General features: G+C 40.0%; 2 protein-coding genes across 3 annotated transcripts in view; both read right to left on the minus strand.

Moving 5' to 3' along the window:
* The window catches only part of PXT1 (peroxisomal testis enriched protein 1), a 61966-nt gene that overhangs the window by 25557 nt on the left and 18075 nt on the right, over positions 1-18334 (minus strand). Inside the window, 2 exon segments of the mRNA XM_032339749.1 lie at positions 5985-6029; positions 6032-6158. Of these exon segments, the coding sequence (XP_032195640.1) occupies positions 5985-6029; positions 6032-6158 (172 nt within the window).
* On the minus strand, positions 1149-2524 carry LOC116588545 (nucleoside diphosphate-linked moiety X motif 13-like). 2 transcript variants are annotated; one of them, XM_032339748.1, is made up of 2 exons: positions 1874-2524; positions 1568-1770 (listed from the first exon to the last, which is right to left on the minus strand). In XM_032339748.1, the coding sequence occupies exons 1-2, from the start codon at positions 2471-2473 to the stop codon at positions 1654-1656; spliced, it is 717 nt and encodes a 238-aa protein (XP_032195639.1). In that variant the 5' UTR covers positions 2474-2524; the 3' UTR covers positions 1568-1653. The 2 variants fall into 2 exon arrangements, with proteins under 2 accessions (XP_032195638.1, XP_032195639.1); XM_032339747.1 differs by having other exon boundaries at positions 1149-2524.

Below are 18334 nucleotides of genomic sequence, written 5' to 3' on the forward strand. Positions count from 1 at the left end.
TTAAAAGTGAAATAGAACATTTTTACTTAGTTTCTATAAACCCTTTGGACTGATTTTCAAGGTCCTTAGACTATATCTCAACTCACCTCTCCAGCCTTCTTACTCTATTTGACCAAATTTTATCTTTACCTTTGAATCACAACTCAAAAAATACTTTCTCAATATGGCTTTTTTGAATCTTCCAAAATAATGTGATCTCTCACCACTGTGAATATCTATAGAGCTTTTAGTTCTACTGAGATACATATTCTAAATTTTGTTATAATCATTGAATGTTTTGGGACGCCTAGGTGGCTCAGTCGGTTAAGTGCCTGCCTTCAGCTCTAATTATGATCCCGGGGTCCTGGGACTGAGCCCACTGCAGGCTTCCTGCTCACTGGGGAGTCTGCTTCTCCCCCTCCCTCTGCTTGTGCTCTCTCTCACTTTCTCTCTCTCAAATAAATAAAATGGAATCTTAAAAAAAAATCATTGCATGCTTTTATTATATAAAACAAGAGATGATAATGTATATTAGATGTGTGTATTAAATTTTTTTTTCAGGGTGTGGAAATTTTATTTCCTCCAGATAAATTTTCCCCTATGACAAGGTATAGAATGACATATATGAATGATGAGCAATCCTAAATTTAGTTTAGCTCATAAAACAAGAAACGGTTCACCCTCACTAATCCCTTAGCTGAAGTTATAACACTTAACAGTATGCAAATGACAGTACCATTTTATATTTAGGAAATCAGACATGACAAAGTGATTTTCTTTTCTTTGGGTCATAAGCTGTCCAAGTAATGGCAAAAGACTTAGTTATCTTAAGCCCCACTGGGATGCAGTTGCCTAAGCAAAACATCACTGCATCTGATTTATTACTGAGTACTCTGAGGAAGACCTTGGCCCCACTTTCGTCATCCCTTCAGATGACTTAAAGAAATATGACTTTTATTTAAATACCATGTACACAGTAACTACCTGTACATGAGTTTTTAAATGTTATATTGTTCAATTTTTCCTAATTCTATGAGGATGAAAAGTAACTCAGTAGTGGGTTGAGATTTGCTGTATGTCTTCACTACTAAGTTAACATTAAAATTATACCAGGCACATTTTGGCAGTTAGTGTAAACCCAGCATTAATGATATACATGCCAAAAGGTGTTTGCTTCCAAGATCTCAGCTGAAACAGATGCATGGGGGCCTACTTTCAAACTAATGCTTCAGACTTCCCTCTGATTTTGACATCAGTTTGGCATTTTGATTGCCTATGAATAAGAACTTCCTTAACACTGCTATTAGAGGCATCCTAGTCACCTCCCACTCTGTCTTAGTATGAAGTTGGAGATGGCCTTTGGTTACCTCCCCTTTTATCAACTGATCTCTCTTATGACCTTCCAGGATACTGAGAAGGGATCTAGGTGACTCAGTCTGGGCTAAGCAGGCAGGGTAGAGCAGGACGGCTTTTCCACCCACTCCTTAATCATTTGGTGGGCAATGGCTAACTTGGGGGGCAACCAGAATGTCCCGTCCTGTTGCTGAGTATATGGACTCTTTTTCCTCAGGGCTGTGGCCACCTCATCATGACTGAACCAGCCAGCTGCCTCTAGTTCTTTCAAGTTCACCTGGATCTCTGTCTGCCCTGGTTTCACAGTTGCATGACAAGCAATCATGAGTGAGCTATTAGGAAAGAGCCAGTGCTGGGATGCAGAGTACTGCAGTCTTTCCACCTCCAATCCCATCTCTTCTGCAACTTCTCTCCAGACAGCCTCTTCCAGACTTTCACCTATGTCACAAAAACCTGCCAAAGCAGAATACATTCCCTTGGGAAAGGAACTCTGGCGAGCAAGCAGGCATCGTGTCCCATCTGACACTAGAGTGATCACCACAGGAGCCATTTGTGGATAATAGATGATCTTATTGGAAGGGCACACACGCTTGCTGCCAGCCATATTCTTCTTGGTGGGCTGCCCACTTCTGCTACAGAACTGATGAGCATCATGCCAACGGAGAAGAGCCTGAGCCATGGTCAGCAAGGAGGCATCCTTTGTATTCAGCTGAAAGAGAGCCTTTGTCAGCTCAGTGAAAGAGCCCTTGAGCTCTGTCTCTATTTCTGGTTTCTGTAAGGCAGCATTTTGGGAAGAGGAGCTGGTCAGACCTAGATCCAGAGCAAACCATGCTTCATGCTGGTCAGAGCATCCAATCAGCACAGAGTCTTCTATTCTTTGTGTGTCCTGTCCAAACTTTGCCAGGAGCCTTTCCAACTCTAGTAGGCTATGCCGGGGAGCCTGGTATTGGTGTCCAGATTTCTGAAGCAAAGGAACCAGTCTATGAAAGAGGTAAAATGCTCCTGTCTGCTGGGCTTTTTTACATGCATCATCATCTTCCTTCAGCTCAAATAAATACCGGGTCTTAGCGACATAAGTTGACAGCAGCCTAAAGTACCAAAAAGATTTTCTCCTGCAAGCAATTCCACAATACAGGGACATTGTCAGGTCTCTGAATTTGGGGGAGGGTGCCTTCCTAGGCCTCTGGAATCAACAGAAACCAATTTTTTTTTTAAGATTTTATTTATTTATTTGTCAGAGAGCGAGCAAGCGAGAGCGAGCACAGGCAGACAGACAGAGTGGCAGTCAGAGGGAGAAGCAGGCTCCCTGCAGAGCAAGGAGTCCGATGTGGGACTCGATCCCATGACGCTGGGATGATGACCTGAGCTGATGGCAGCTGCTCAACCAACTGAGCCACCCAGGCGTCCCTAGGTGTGTTTATTATATACTTACCTACTGTACATACATGGTCTATAACAGTAATTATTAGTTATGAGTTACTCCCTAAGAACTTAACAATTAAAAGAAAAAAGAAGTGTCTTTGATAACTTAGAGGCCAATATAATTTATGTGTAGCGGAAATGAGAAATGGGCAGTCACTGGAAGAGGAGAGACTATCAGTTCTCCCTTGCCCAAAAGGCTCCCTTTGCCTCCTTCAGATCTCAGTCCAGGGTTAATCTTGAGGGAAGCCTTCTCCCAACTCCCTGCTAGATCAAAGCCCCGTTATAGCATCTGGACCTATCTGCCTCCTTTACCCCACAATATGCTCCAGGACGGAAGGGACTGTTAATGTTTTTGCTCACCACCGTCACCCCAGTACCTAGCAGCGTCTGGAACTTAGTAGACCCTGGTTTTCTTTTGGGTTTTTTTGGGGGACGGGGGTTTTTTGTTTTTTTTTAATTTGTAAAAAAAGAAAATGTGTCCCTCTGGAGAAAGAGGACACTTGAGACTTAGAAGAAAAGAGAAAGGGGCAAAATGAGCATCCAGCCACTCTCTGAGGGAGAAAGAGGCTGAACAACTGGATTCTCTACTGACTTCTACAATCAATATATCGCATTTATACTACCTACATACACACGCATACGTACAGACACACACATATACATAATTCTACCCTTTCCTACCAGTAATTATTACATTTTTAGAAGTGGAAAAGCCCTCTTTTTGCTCTTATTACGTTTTGTTTTCCCCAGAGTTTCTGATTTCCCTTAAACAACCTATCCGGGTGGTTTCTCCGATTTCCCAAGATCCTACGCATCTCCTCAAATTTTCTTTTAAAAAGCGTTTTTAAATTCCCCTGACAGAAATTGTGTTTTCTTTCTCCAAAGAGTTATACTTTCAAACATGTCTATTTCCCCAAAGTAGCCGAGACATTTTGGCTTCAGCGAGTCGCTAAGGACTGGGGATTTCCACTTTCAGTCTGTGCCCAAGAGGCAAAGAGGGCATAAGGGGACCTTTCAGTGACCAGCTTCCTCAGTAGGAGTTTTAGGTGAAGTCGTACTTAAGGCTTTTTTTTCCCCCTTTAGGGTTCCCAGCCAGAGAGCTTCCGCAGATCCTCCGCGCGACCTCCTCGACCTTTGCGGGACCTGCAAGCCGTTGACCGCGCTGCCAGTCTGTCCCGCGGGAAAGCGCGCGCTCCAGCTGGCGATTTTGGCGGCAGAGGTCACGTGGTCTCGCTGTGGCCAATGAGGGGCGCACACAGCGCTCGCGGCGGCCAGAATCCGTCTCCCGAGCGAACAGGGAAGCGCCCATCTAGCTGCTGGCCCCCGGCGCGCTTGCGGGAGCTCGGAGGCTGGAACCCCGGAATACACTGCCCCGCGCCTCCCGTTACCCTGCGGCTGGGCGTTCCTGACGCTGTTCTGACACCTTCAGGGCCCCCTCTGTCTCCATGCCTCTAAATGACCTAAAATATGAGGGGACAAACGCGCCGCCGCTTCCGGAGCCGGGAAGAGAGTGAGAGGGTGGTGGAGGGCTTCTGTCCGCTTCCAGCTCACGCTGACGGATCCCCTGTTTTTCTAACACGCCGGTGGCCCGCCCCCTGCCCCCGACTAAAATTCCTGTCACAAATAAGATTTCGCATGCAGGGTAAAACGAGAGTTCTAGGCGCGAAAGCAAACGTAAATTAGGTTGTTGGCTGTTACTGTATAACTCAAACGTAGGGGCTTTATTCTTCACCCTGCTTCTGTTTTTGAGGTGAAACTCTAATTTGGATTAAATGTGGCAACCGGCCACAGGGTACCTCATAAGTTGCTTGAGGAAGGCTCTGTGAGGCTCAAAGGGTATAGTTGAGTGCGGAAACACTGGGAAAAGTTTATAATAAAACAGAAGTTCCAGAATAGTGAAAACGATCGCACAACTTGATGAATATGCTAAAACCATTGGTTTTGCACTTTAAAGGTTTGAAGTTTATGGTGTACAGATTACATCTCAATTTTTGTAAAAAAATCTATGTTCTAGAAGATAGGTGACAGAATCTCAGGCTTTGAGAAATCATTGTTGACACCTGCGCAGATCAAAACTCAGTTATTTTAATCAATCCAGTTATTTCTGGAAAACGTACCATATTTGATATGTGGCAAGAGGCTCTCACGATGCTTGAATGTCCACTTTCTCAGTGGCATATATTCTTTTAAAACTGAAGAATAGTCTGAGATTAGCTTTAATTATTCCTTCCAGGTGTCTAGCATATTCTTTTTTTTTTTTTTTTTTTAATGACAGCGAGAGAGATCTCAAGTAGGCAGAAAGGCAGGCAGAGAGAGGGGTGTGGGGAAGCAGGCTCCCTGCTGAGCAGAGAGCCCAATGCGAGGCTGGATCTCAGAACCCTGAGATCATGACCTGAGCCGAGGGCAGAGGCTTTAACCCACTGAGCCACCAGGCGCCCCTATCTAGCATATTCTTTTTATTTATTTATTTATTTATTTTTTGGTCTAGCATATTCTTAATCTAAAAGTCTAAAACCCCATAAATTTAGCTTCTTTTTTTTTTAAGATTTTTATTTATTTATTTGACAGAGATCACAAGTGGGCAGAGAGGCAGGCAGAGAGAGAGAGGAGGAAGCAGGCTCCCTGCTGAGCAGAGAGCCCGATATGGGGCTGATCCCAGGACTCTGGGACCATGACCCGAGCCAAAGGCAGAGGCTTTAACCCACTGAGCCACCCAGGTGCCCCTAAATTTAGCTTCTTTAACCCCAACACCCTAGTGCCCTTCAAAACATGAGACTCTAATTTTCCAACACTCAGGGACATTTAGGAATCATGCAAATTTTTGTAAAACAAAAATTCATGTTTATATTTCCCTCATGTTCTTTCCTATACTGGCAAAATCAAAAAGGAACCGAAACTGAATTTTCTCTACTTAACAATATTGACTTTGTCTGGTCAAGTTAAAGACAAATCTCTATTAGAATGCAAATTTGATCTATTTTAGTTAATTTTGGATCATCTTAATGAGTTGTCACATCAACAATTTAGAGCTAACAGACACTAAGAGATTTATGAGGCAATGTCAGTCTTAGATTTTTACCACCTGAGAACATTAATGAATGATTGACCACTATCTTCTTACAGTTAATGTTTAAATAATCTATTTAAGGCCCGATTTTATGTCCTCAATACCAAGAAAAATACATGCTAAGTATAATATTTATCTTAGCTTAATGCAAATAATATCTTACCTGGGTTCCTTGACATGGCTGAAACTGGCTGGGAGCTGACAAGTCAGTCATGTACTCCTGAAAACTGTATTTCACCCACAGGGATTTGCAACGATTTGTTACTTTGGGAGAGGCATTCAGAAGTTCTTTAGGTTCACAAACAATGGTATCATGTTTTTTCTTCATGTTTTTTCCCTGTTGAAAATACATCTTCAGAAAATTTCCCCCATCAGTGTATATTCAGTATGTTTGATGAATATTGGTGTTCTAACAATACAAACAGGTTTTATTCTATATATCTAAGGGTTATGGTTTTGAGTGGAAAATGGAACAGAGTAACTAAGGTCTTTTTCAACTTAAATAAACATCTTTCTATATTGTTGGTCTTTAGATCTGCAACCACATCACATCCTCATCTCCAGGGAGTTCTTCTTCATTTTTTCAGTAGCCACATTCTACCAAGAGAGTAGTCTAAATAAGTATGCATAGAAAAACGCAAACAAAATGGCATAGTCAGAAGAAAGTAGATTTAAAGCCTAGAGATGGGGAAGGTTGGAGATGAAATATATTTTTGTCCTACTTCTTTGCGTGTGTATGATTTTGTATTCTTTCTTTAATTCCCCATGTACACATAGTCCATCTCTACACATGGTTCATAGTCCATCTCTACAACCTCTAATGAAGACTGTTCTTCCGCCCCTACACCTTTTTTCTAATACGGCAGCACCAAACCAATACACTGAAGAACTGAACTAAGACTTTCATTGTTTACCAGTGCACTTAATTCTCTTGACTTAAAGGTTAAGGGGCGCCTGGGTGGCTCAGTGGGTTAAGCCTCTGCTTTCAGCTCAGGTTATGATCTCAGGGTTCTGGGATTGAGCCCCACATCAGGCTCTCTGCTCATCGGGGAGCCTGCGTTCCCCCCTCTCTCTGCCTGCCTACTTGTGATCTCTCTCTCTCTGTCAAATAAATAAATTAAAAGAAAATCTTTAAAGGTTGGCCACAGTTTCACTTTGTAGTTTACCCTCTAAATCTAAGCACTTTAATGGAAATGGAAGAAATGGTTAGAAGTCAGACAGTAAAGAACAACTAAAGAAAGTAACAGAAGAGGACTTCAGGTGCCTTAGATCAATGCTATCCAATAAAAATATTTGCATCACATATGTAATTTTAAGGTTCCTAGCAGCTACACGAAACAAATAAACAGAAACATGTAAAATTAACTTTAATGATATATTTACCCAAATATATTCCAAAATAAATCCAAATACTATTATTCCAATGGGTAATCAATATAAAAATTACTGAAATATCTTATATTCTTGTTAATGTACATCTTCAAAATCCAGTATGTATTTTACAATACATCTCAATTTGGACTAGCCATATTTCTGGTGCTCAGTAGCTACCTGTGGCTAGTGGCTGCATTCCAACTTTAGACAAAGAAGCAAGAAGTAAAAACAAACAACTGAAAGAAAAGCAATGAGCAGTTATCCCAGCTATGCAAACCAAGAGGGGGTGGGAATCAGCCAGTAGAATTCTGACTCATTCTTTTTCAAATTTACTATATTTTCCAGAGCAGAATGCTACTTGAATATTTTGATTTTTACGATGTGGGCCAGATGAGGGAAGAGGGAGCTATGCTTTGAAGGGCTGTGGGTGCCTGGGCCTTTTTGATACCTTGGGAAGCTTGACAGTTGGTTTTTTTTTTTTAATCCCTGTGACTTCTTTATTTTATAACTGAAAGTTTCTTCTTCTTAAGCCCCTTCATCTATTTTAACAGTTTGGCATTTTAACTATATGCATCAGACAACCTTCTGATCCTAATCTGATTTCTCAAGTACACTTTCCATTGGAAAAAGGACTTGCTCTCCAGCTAATGCAGCACGGCCAAATTAGCCCTGAATAAAATTATTAAATTACTAAATTAGCCAAAATTGACGGTCAAGATACAGTTACAGGTTTGTTTGTTTGTTTGTTTAAGATTTTATTTAATTATTTGAGAATGATAGAGAGCATGGAAGGTTGTGCAGCAGGAGGGGAAGAAGCAGGCTCCCCAGTGAGCAGGGAGCCCAATGTGGATCTCAATCCCAGGACCCCGGGATCACAACCTGAGCTAAAGGCAAACCGTTAACTGACTAAGCCACCCAGGCACCCCCAGAGTGAGGTTCTTATCTGAAAGAGCTAGCTGATAGGCTTTCCCATCAGCCCCTTGTGAAATTATCATTTTGTACTGTGTATTCACATGACATTGCTAGATAACTGAGAAGGAAATATCTAACCATGGTCTTTCAAAATAAACAATTAAGAATGCTGGAATTGGTTTTCCCCAAGTAGGTTTTTATTATAATTTTTCCCAAACAATTCTACAGGATGTTAAGAGGTATTTATTGAAAAATAATCAATGCTAATTATATTTTTCCATCTAAAGTTTATTTTTAAATATATGTAAGAAAAAGCACTATGCTCTTTTTTATAGTTGTTCATATAATTAGATAATTGCCTTTAGGAAATGGTGTGCCTACCTGAAACACCAGGAAATCCCAGGATTCATGAAAGGACAATAATGGCTATGCACATGGAAGCAAGGCAGCTACTGAGCTGATGATGTATTTGTCTATTTAATAATCACTGGTTTAAAATAGCATGGAGGACAAGGGGAGTTAGAGAGGAGAAGGGAGTTGAGGGAAATTGGAAGGGGAGGTGAACCATGAGAGATTATGGACTCTGAAAAACAATCTGAGGGGTTTGAAGGGGCAGCGGGGGGGTGGGAGGTTGGGGGAACCAGGTGGTGGGTATTGGAGAGGGCATGGATTGCATGGAGCACTGGGTATGGTGCAAAAGCAATGAATACTGTTACGCTGAAAATAAATTTTAAAAAAGTTTTTTTTAAAAATAATCATTGGTTTACTGTCTTAGTATTTCAATACATATTTATGATATTTTTCACTTAATAAATTATGTTATCTACTTTGTTTGGAGGTTGTTCTGATTCAAAGTTTAAAGTATATATGAGGGAAGTTTTATCATTTCTTGCAGCAACTAATTCATGTATGGATTTACATTCTACTGTCTATGTGTAGTAGGCTAAATAACCATCCCCCAAAGATGTTCACATCCTAACCCCCAGAACCTGTGGATATTTTATCTTATGTGGCAAAATGGATTTTCCTTATGTGGTTAAGTTAAAGCTATTGAGAAATATCTAATCATCCTGAGTTATCTGGGCACAACTTAATCACGTGGGTCCTTATAAGAGGGAGGCAGAAAGGTCAGAGTCAGAGAAGGAGGTATGACAATGGGAGCAGAGGTCAGAGTGTGTAAGAAAGATTCAATGAACCAAGAAATAAAAGGAAGCCTCTGGAAGCTAAAGAAGAAAAACCTGGAAACAAGGAAATGGATTCTCCCCTAGAGCCTCCAGAAGGAAGGCAGCCTTGCCAATCCATTTTAAACTTCAAACCTCCAGAACTACAAGATAAAAAAATTTGTGTTGTTTTGTCACTCAGTCTCTGGTAATTTATAGCAGCAGAAATAGAAAATATATACACTATGCTGATCGGAGTGCATATTACTCTCAGTACATTATGATCTTAAAAGTGTCCATGTAAAGTAAGTTTGGAAATGGACAAGAGTCATTTTATAGTGTTTCTATAAATAACTAGACAATCATAACTAAGATCATGAAACTTTAAATACTTATTGGTGGTATCAACTGTAAATCTAGCTATTTTTTTAAAAAACTAATCTCTACATTCAACATGGGGCTTGAAGGAACTCACAACCCCAAGATCAAGAGTCACATGCTCTACAGACAGAGCCAGACTGGTGCCCCTAGCTACAAATCTTTATAATGAGTAATATATGTTGATCAACAATGAAAAATATATATTTAGGGATGCCTGGGTGGCTCAGTCAGTTAAGCATCAGCCTTTGGCTCAGATCATGATCCCAGGGTCCTGGGATCAAGCCCTGCATCAGGCTCACTGCTCAGCAGGGAGCCTGCTTCTCCCTCTGCCTGCCACTCCCCCTGCTTGTGTGCTCTCTCACACTCTCTCTCTCTCTCTAGCAAATTTTTTTTAAAAATCTTTAAAATATATGTACATAGCCCCTATTAAATGTTAGGCATTGCACTACACACTGGGGATATAGCAGTCAGCAAGACAGAAATGGTCCCTTCTCTGGTGGAGGTAATGGTCTAGCAGGGGAGGCAGACATATATACCTAATTAGAATCATGATAGGTATTTGAGACTGAATTATAGTGAGTGGACCTAACCTAGTCTGGGTTAGGAATGATGTTTAAGCGGGGACCGAAAAGATAACTTGGAATTGGCCAAGATAGCTGAGATAGTCCCCATATCACTACTCCCAAAAATAATAAGGAGGAAAAAGAAAATAAAGGTTTCATCTTTATTGAACTAGTAGTCACCCCAAACCACAATGCATGAAAATGGAAAATGGATTCAGGCGGGTGAAGGACTTAGTCAGGCCTAAGTGGTTGGAGAAGGAGAAACCAAGGAGAAGCAAGGCGGGGTCACCCTGAGGAGCCCTGGAAAGACTCATGAACTAGAAGGAGGTAAAGTACAGAGAGAAGTTAGAATGGAGATGGGAGGGGTGTAATGCTGAAAAGGAGATCTGTTTGAAAATCCATTTAACAAATGGACAGATCCCCCACGTTGTCATTCCACCTGATAGAATCAGGCTACTGCTTTTACCTCCATAGGAAACAGGAAATGCCACCTTTGGAGAAAGTAACCCAAAGGATTTATAGTTGTGGCAACACAAGGCATAGATCTGACTGAAAGAAAAGAGGAATTAAGTCTGAAACTGAAAATGAGGCACCCAGTCTGCTTCTCCAGCTCACAGAACTCTGCCACCAAGTTCTACTCTCTAGCAAAGAATAAAAGAAAAAAATGAACCATGCCAGAAAAAAGAGCCACAAATACTGACATTTGGAGGTCCCCAAAGGAAAAGCCTTTAATTAACAAGACTCAGACACAAATCAGGGCAACTGCTCAGCTTTTAGGACTTCACTCTTAAAATCTGAATGATAAAAATCACCAGATACCAGAGGGAAAACTTCAACATGAAAAATTTAAAAAACCTTCGACATATAAGAATCCGGGAGAGAAAAAGAATCACAAACAAACAAACAAAACCAGAGACAATGCAGGGAGCATAAAAATACTTCAAAGAAAGACACCTGGGTGTCTCATTTGGCTAAGCGTAAGCATCTGCCCTCATCTCAGGTCATGATCCCAGGATCCTGGGATGGAGTCTCACATCAGGCTCCCTGCTCAGCGGGGAGCCTGCTTCTCCCTCTGCCTGCCACTCACCCCTGGTTGTGCTCGCTCGCGCTCTCTTTCTCTGACAAATAAATAAAATATTTTTTAAAATACTTCAAAGAAATTGTAATGTCATCAGAAAATTATTGTATCCATGAAACAAGAACAGGATGAGAAAAGAAAAAATCATCTAAGAGCAAGGAAAGCAGCTGAAAATTACAAATGCTAAAATTCAGTAAATTCAGTAAAAAACTATATATTGAAAAATAAAGATAAGTCCTCTGAAATAGAATAACCTTAGAAGTTGATACAAGTCAAAAAAAAGTCATGAGGACATTCTACAAAAATAACTGGTTGGTCTTTTTAAAAAAAGTTAATCTCATAAGGAGATAAAATAATAGGCAGATGGACAACATTGCTCTAGATTTTAAAAAGCTAAAGAAATAAAACAACCAAATGCACTGTGTGAACTTTGGATACTAGCTTTAAAAAAAAAAAAGAAAGAAAAGAAAAACTACTATTAAAAAAGTTATTGAGGAATTATTGTTTCCTTTCCTGAGCACAATAATGCTATTACAGGCATACAGAGATTGTCCTTATTTTTAGGAGTTACATTTTAAAATATTTGGAGGTGAATATCATGTTGTCTGCCCACTTTCAAAAGGTCAGCAAAATAGTTAAATAAATATATAAAGCAAATATGGGGAAATGTTGACAATTGCTTAATCTAAGTAGTGGATATATTAATGTTGATCATACAGTTCTCTCAACTTTGAAATTTTTCATAATAAATTGTTACAAAAATAAGATAAATATGTCAAAATGTTGATTATTGTTGCATCTAAGTAGTGGTTACATTTTTGTTGAATGTATCATATCCTCATTTTTTCTTTGTGTTTGAAATTTTTCATAATAAAAACTTATGGGTAAAGGTCATGAGAGAGATCTAAAATTTTATAGACCTTTGTGTTAATTCTGTAAGAATTGTGGCCTCTTTTGTTGTGTTTACCATACAACGTATTTTTAAAAATTTGTTATTTAAATTCAACTTAGTTAACATAGTGTATTATTAGTTTTAGGGGTAGAATTTAGTGATTCATCAGTTGCATGTAACACCCAGTGCTCATTACATCAAGTGCCCTCCTTAACACCCATCATCCAGTTATCCCATCCCCCCACCCACCCCTAACCCCTCCAGCAACCCTCAGTTTGTTTCCTCTTATGGTTTGCCACCCTCTGTTTTTATCTTATTTTTCCTTCCCTTCCCCTATGTTCATGTTTGTTTCATAAAATCATATGGTATTGGCTTTCTCTGATTTATTCCACTTAGCATAATATCCTCTAGTTCCATCCGTCATTGCAAATGGCAAGATTTCATACTTTTTGATGGCCAAGAAATATTTCATTGTATATATAATCTGCATCTTCTTTATCCATTTATTTATCTCTTGATGGACATCTTAGCTCTTTCCATAGTTTGGCTATTGTGGACACTGCTGCTATAAACATCTGGGTGCATGTGCCCCTTTGAATCACTATGTTTGTATCCTTTGGATAAATAACCAGTAATGCAATTCCTGGGTCATAGGGTAGCTCTAGTGTTAACTTTTTGAGGACCTTCATACTGTTTTCCAGAGTGGCTGTACCAGTTTGCATTTCCACTAACAGTATAAGAGGGTTCCCCTTTTCCTGCATCCTCACCAACATCTGTTGTTTCCTGAGTTGTTCATTTTAGCCATTCTAACCAGTGTGAGGTAGTATCTCATTGTGGTTTTGATTTGCATTTCCCTGATGCTGAGTGATTTGGAGCATTTTTTCATGTGTCTGTTAGCTATTTGTATGTCTTCTTTGGAGAAATATCTGTTCATGTCTTCTGCCCATTTCTTGACTGGATGTTTTGGGTTTTGGGTGTTGAGTTTGGTAAGTTCTTCTTCTTTTTTTAAGATTTTATTTATTTATTTGACAGACAGAGATCACAAGAAGGCAGAGAGGCAGGCAGAGAAAGAGGGAGGGAGACAGAGCCTCTGCTGAGCAGAGCCCCAGTGAGGGGCTCCATCCCAAGACCCTGGAATCATGACCTGAGCCTAAGGCAGAGGCTTTAACCCACTGAGCCACCCAGGCACCCCCTAACTCCTTATTTTTAAAATACTGATGTTTGGTTGATACCACGCCAGATATCTTACAGAGTGTACCACAGGTGCCCCAAGTTTGGTAAGTTCTTTCTAGATTTTTGGATGCTACTCCTTTATCTAATATATCATTTGCAAATATCTTCTCCCATTCCATAGGTTGCCTTTTAGTTTTGTTGACTGTTTCCTTTGCTGATGAAGTCCCAATAGTTCATTTTTTGTTTTGTTTTCCTTCGACAGTGGTCTTTTTTGAAAATAATTCAAAATAGAATGAAGCTGTCAATAAACTGGCTGAATCCAGTCAAATGGGGTTGCTATTATAAGTCCTAATCATATTGAAAATTAGTTAATGATATAATTGAAATTCTTCTTAGTTTAAGTGGAACTGTTTGGGTGTATAAAGGCCAAATGAAATCAAACCTATATTTCAGATATCCAAGAGAATTTGGCATATAAGAGAACTAACAATCACCCATATTTATAAGTTTATTAGGCTTACACTAATGCACAAGTACTTGAAAAGTCTTTTCAGTCAGACAATTATGGCATGTAAAAAAAAATAGTTTAAATGAATGTGATTTGAAAAGATTTCTAATTAGTTAAGCAGCAAAAGCCTCTATTCAATCAACTACTAAAATGTGTAGACTTTCAACCAAAGTAATAAAATGTATCAGCTGAAATGTTATCATTTTCTTTTTATTCTTCTTTTAACAGCTTAGGGAGCTTGAAGTAATATTTTTCTGTGGTTAAAACCCTTCTTGAAGTTATGAAAAGTCAAACATATTGAAAAGAAGAAAAAGAGAAGACTAGAGGATCTAGAAAGTACAATATCTAAATAATAGGAATTGCCGGGGTGGAGGAGAGAAAAACACAGAGAAGGGAGGGGCTCATCAAAAGAAAGAAGTAAATCAATAATGATGGGGGTGGGGGGCATAACAAATTCTTTAGCAATGATTGCTTTCAAAATTATGCGCCTGGATTTTTTTTTTTTTTAAGATTTAATTTATTTATTTGACAGAGAGAGACACAGTGAGAGAGGGAACACATGCAGGGGGAGTGGGAGAGGGAGAAGCAGGCTTCCTGCTGAACAGGCAACCCAGTTTGGGGTTGATCCCAGGACCCCGGGATCATGACCTGAGCTGAAGGCAGCCACTTAACAACTGAGCCACACAGGTGCCCCCCTGGTTTAGCTTTTTAAAATAAAAAATAAAAAAATAAGGAAGCAAAGCAAAAGGAAGCCAGTGTGATTGAAGAATAATGGATAAGTAGCCTCCAAAAGAAAAGATTTATAGACAGGAGCCAAATCATTCAGGGCCTTATATGTCCTGCCAAGAGCTTTAGATTTTATCCCAAAAGAAGTGAGATGGGGTGCCTGGGTGGCTCAGTTGCTTAAGCATCCAACTCTTGATTTTGGTTCAGGTCATGATCGCAGGATCATGAGATTAAGCCCCCAGGTGGGGCTCCACACTAGACTGGGGCGTGCTTGAGATTCTCTCTCCCTCTTGCCCTGCTCCTCCCCTGTTCATACTCTCTTGAAAAAAATAATAACAATAAAAAAATAAAAGAAGTGAGACATTATTTGTGGGATTTAAATAAGGGAGTGACAAAACCAGATTTCTGTTTCAAAAGACCACTCTGGCTACTGAATGGAGGGGGTTTGCAAACAGACAAGAGATGACTATATTTCAGTAATCCACTAGGGTGGTAGCAGCGGAGATGGAGAAAAGTGGTTACATTTGAGAAGACTGAAGTAGAATTGACTGATTAGGATAAGTAGGATAAGTAAAGTCTAGGGAGTTCAGTTAGTTAAGCTTCTGCCTTTGGCTCAGGTCATGATCTCAGGGTCCTGGGATCAATCCCTGAATCAGGCCTCTGCTCAGTGAGGAGAGGGCAGATCTGCTTCTCCCTCTCACTCTCCCTCTGTGCTCACTCGCTCTCTCAAATAAAGTAGAGCTTTTAAAAAAGAGAGAGAGAGAGAAGGATGATAGGGAGATGCCCAAATTTTTGTTGAGCAAGTAAGTGGATTATGGTGGCATATTCTAAACCAGAGAACTCCAGCACAGAATTGACATTTTGCCTTGTTTGGTGATAGGTTTCATTTGGGAGAGGGGTATTGGTGACAGGAAATGGTAAGTTGGATATATTCAATGATGTCTCTGAAAATCATTCAAGTAAAGAAGTTAAGTGAGCATTTGCCAAGACAAATTTGGAGCTCAGAGGAGAGATCAGGGCTGGAAATTTAAATTTGTGAGTCATTATCCTAGAGAAGATGAAAATGCAGTGTAAGTGAAAAGAACACCCTTACGTTCAATCACTAAAGAAATATTTAATAAATTCCTACTATGTGCTAGACACTATGCTAGGCACTAGGTTACAATTGTGAGCAAAACCTTTACGGTACAGGATATATAAGTGGACTCCACTGTGGGCAGTACAAGTCCCTACAGGGTGTTGTTGAAAACAGTGTGGCGTATTTGTATAGTGATATTAGTGGGGGGTTATATTCAGATTTAACACTCCAATCAGGTATCATAAACCTACTCCAATGCCTGCCAAGATCCTGCCCACAAAAAAATTGTCCTACAACCTATATGCTATATTTGTACTATTCCTCTAGATATTCACGTAGGTTAAAAAATATATACATACATGTATAATTACCTAAGTTTAGAATTTAAGCCTGTTTCACATATAAATCCAAAGATTTTTTGCATGGGTTTTATATATACTGGAGTTTCTAAGAATGCATTACAGTATAAATACAGAGAAATCAAGAGAAACATACTTTTATTGCTACTGTTTTTCTGAACTTTGCCAAAATTCGTTTACTTTATCAGAAAATCAGATCATAGACTACACGCCACACATGGTAATCAAGTTCCTAATTTAATATACCTTATCAGACTATATTTGTGGCTGTCACATTTCCAGTGATTCTATGTATAAGTGCAACCAAATGACTACTTAATTGAGTTTTCTCTTGTATTATATCTGACATGTATTGAAAAATATATATATGGTAACTGCTATTATAAATTACTTTCCTTTCTTTTTTTCTTTTCAAAGATTTCATTTATTCATTTTACAGAGAGAGAGACAGAAAGCACAAGTAGGCAGAGTAGCAGGCAGAGGGGGAGTGAGAAGCAGGCTCCCCGCTGAACAGAGAACCTAACATGGGGCTTAATCCCAGGATCCCGAGATCATGACCTGAGTTGAAGGCAGATGCTTAATCAGCTGAGCCAGCCAGGCACACCAATTAATTGCCTTTCATTCTCCTCTATGAGAAGATAATTATATAGATTTTTTTTTTTAAATTGGATTTGTACATAGTTCCTATAAACCATACATGTCATTCCAGGATAGAAGATGAGGTGTGACAACACAGTTGGGTTTTTTTTGTTTTGTTTTGTTTTTTTAAGATTTTATTTATTTATTTGACAGAGAGAGATCACAAGTAGGCAGAGAAGCAGGCAGAGAGGAAGGGAAGCAAGTTCCCTGCTTAGCAGAGAGCCCCATGCGGGACTCAATCCCAGGACCCTGAGATCATGACCTGAGCCGAAGGCAGTGGCCCAACCCACTGAGCCACCCAGGCGCCCCAACACAGTTGTTTTAAAAAGTGTCTTTCAGGGATGCCTGAATGGCTCAGTCAGTTAAGTGTCTGCCTTCAGCTGAGCTCAAGACCCCAGGGTCCTGGGATTGAGGCCCACACTGGGCTCCCTGCTCAGCAGGAAGCATGCTTCTCCCCCTGCTTGTGCTTGCTCACTCTCTAATAAATAAATAAGTAAAATCTTTTAAAAAAATAAAAATAAATCAATCAATAACTAAAAAGTGACTTTCAAAGTGTCCTAAGGCCCTTATATTGTCCCAGAAGAGGTAAAAATACAAATGTAAATTTATGTTATACTTAGGAAGTTACACTTTTTATATGATATAAAATTAGATCTGTATGAATGGCTTCATGAAACTGTGACAGTAATGACAGTGTGCTAGCTCCAACCTGGGCCTGAAGGGGCCTAGTGTGTGTCCCTGTTTGCCCTTTTGTACTTCTTGCCATCTCCAGGAGAAGAGTTTTCCCTGGATAGCTGTTGCCCCTCAAACTGAGCACCAGAAAGAATGCCAAACAGAAGCCAGGAAAATGCCAGTAGGCTAGAATTAGGGATTCTTCCCCCTCCCTTTTCCCAAAGAAATGAATTAGCAATTCTTTATTCCACTCCCTATTTTCCAAATTTTCTAAATGAGCATAAATTACTTTTCATACTCAGAAGATAGAAAGGTTACTAAAGAAATGAAATCATTAACTCTTCTTGCAGTAGAGTAATGCATATTTATTTTTCCCGGGACACAAATTTATTAGAGTGCACACTGAGGGCAATAAACGTTTGTTGATGAAAAAAGGAACCCTCTTAACTCTTCTCTGCTGAGCAAGTCTGTTTGTTCTTAGTCTTTCTCTCCCTAAGACCAGCTTCCTCCTTTTCTCCACTTCCAGTTTCTCTCCTCCTGACTCCTCCTCCTCCTTCCCTAACACTTTTTTTTTTTAAGATTTTATTTATTTATTTGAAAGAGAGACAGTGAGAGAGAGTATGAGATGGGACAAGGTCAGAGGAAGAAGCAGACTGCCCGTGGAGCCGGGAACCTGATGCAGGACTCGATCCCGGAATTCTGTGATCACGACCTGAGCCAAAGGCAGTTGCCTAACCAACTGAGCCACCCAGGCACCCAGCTTTTTAAATAATTCATTCTCTATATTGTCCCAGCATTTTGTAATTTTTTTGAGGCGGGGCAGAGAGATGGGGAGGGAGAAATCCATAAGCAGACTCCCTGGCTGAGCACAGAGTCCAACTCAGGGCTCTATCTCAGGACCCTGAGATAATGACCTGAGCCAAAATCAAGAGTCAGATGCTTGGGGCGCCTGGGTGGCTCAGTGGTTAAGCCGCTGCCTTCGGCTCAGGTCATGATCT

Source organism: Mustela erminea, chromosome 4 (genome assembly GCF_009829155.1).
Source record: "Mustela erminea isolate mMusErm1 chromosome 4, mMusErm1.Pri, whole genome shotgun sequence".
Taxonomy (NCBI): domain Eukaryota; kingdom Metazoa; phylum Chordata; class Mammalia; order Carnivora; family Mustelidae; genus Mustela; species Mustela erminea.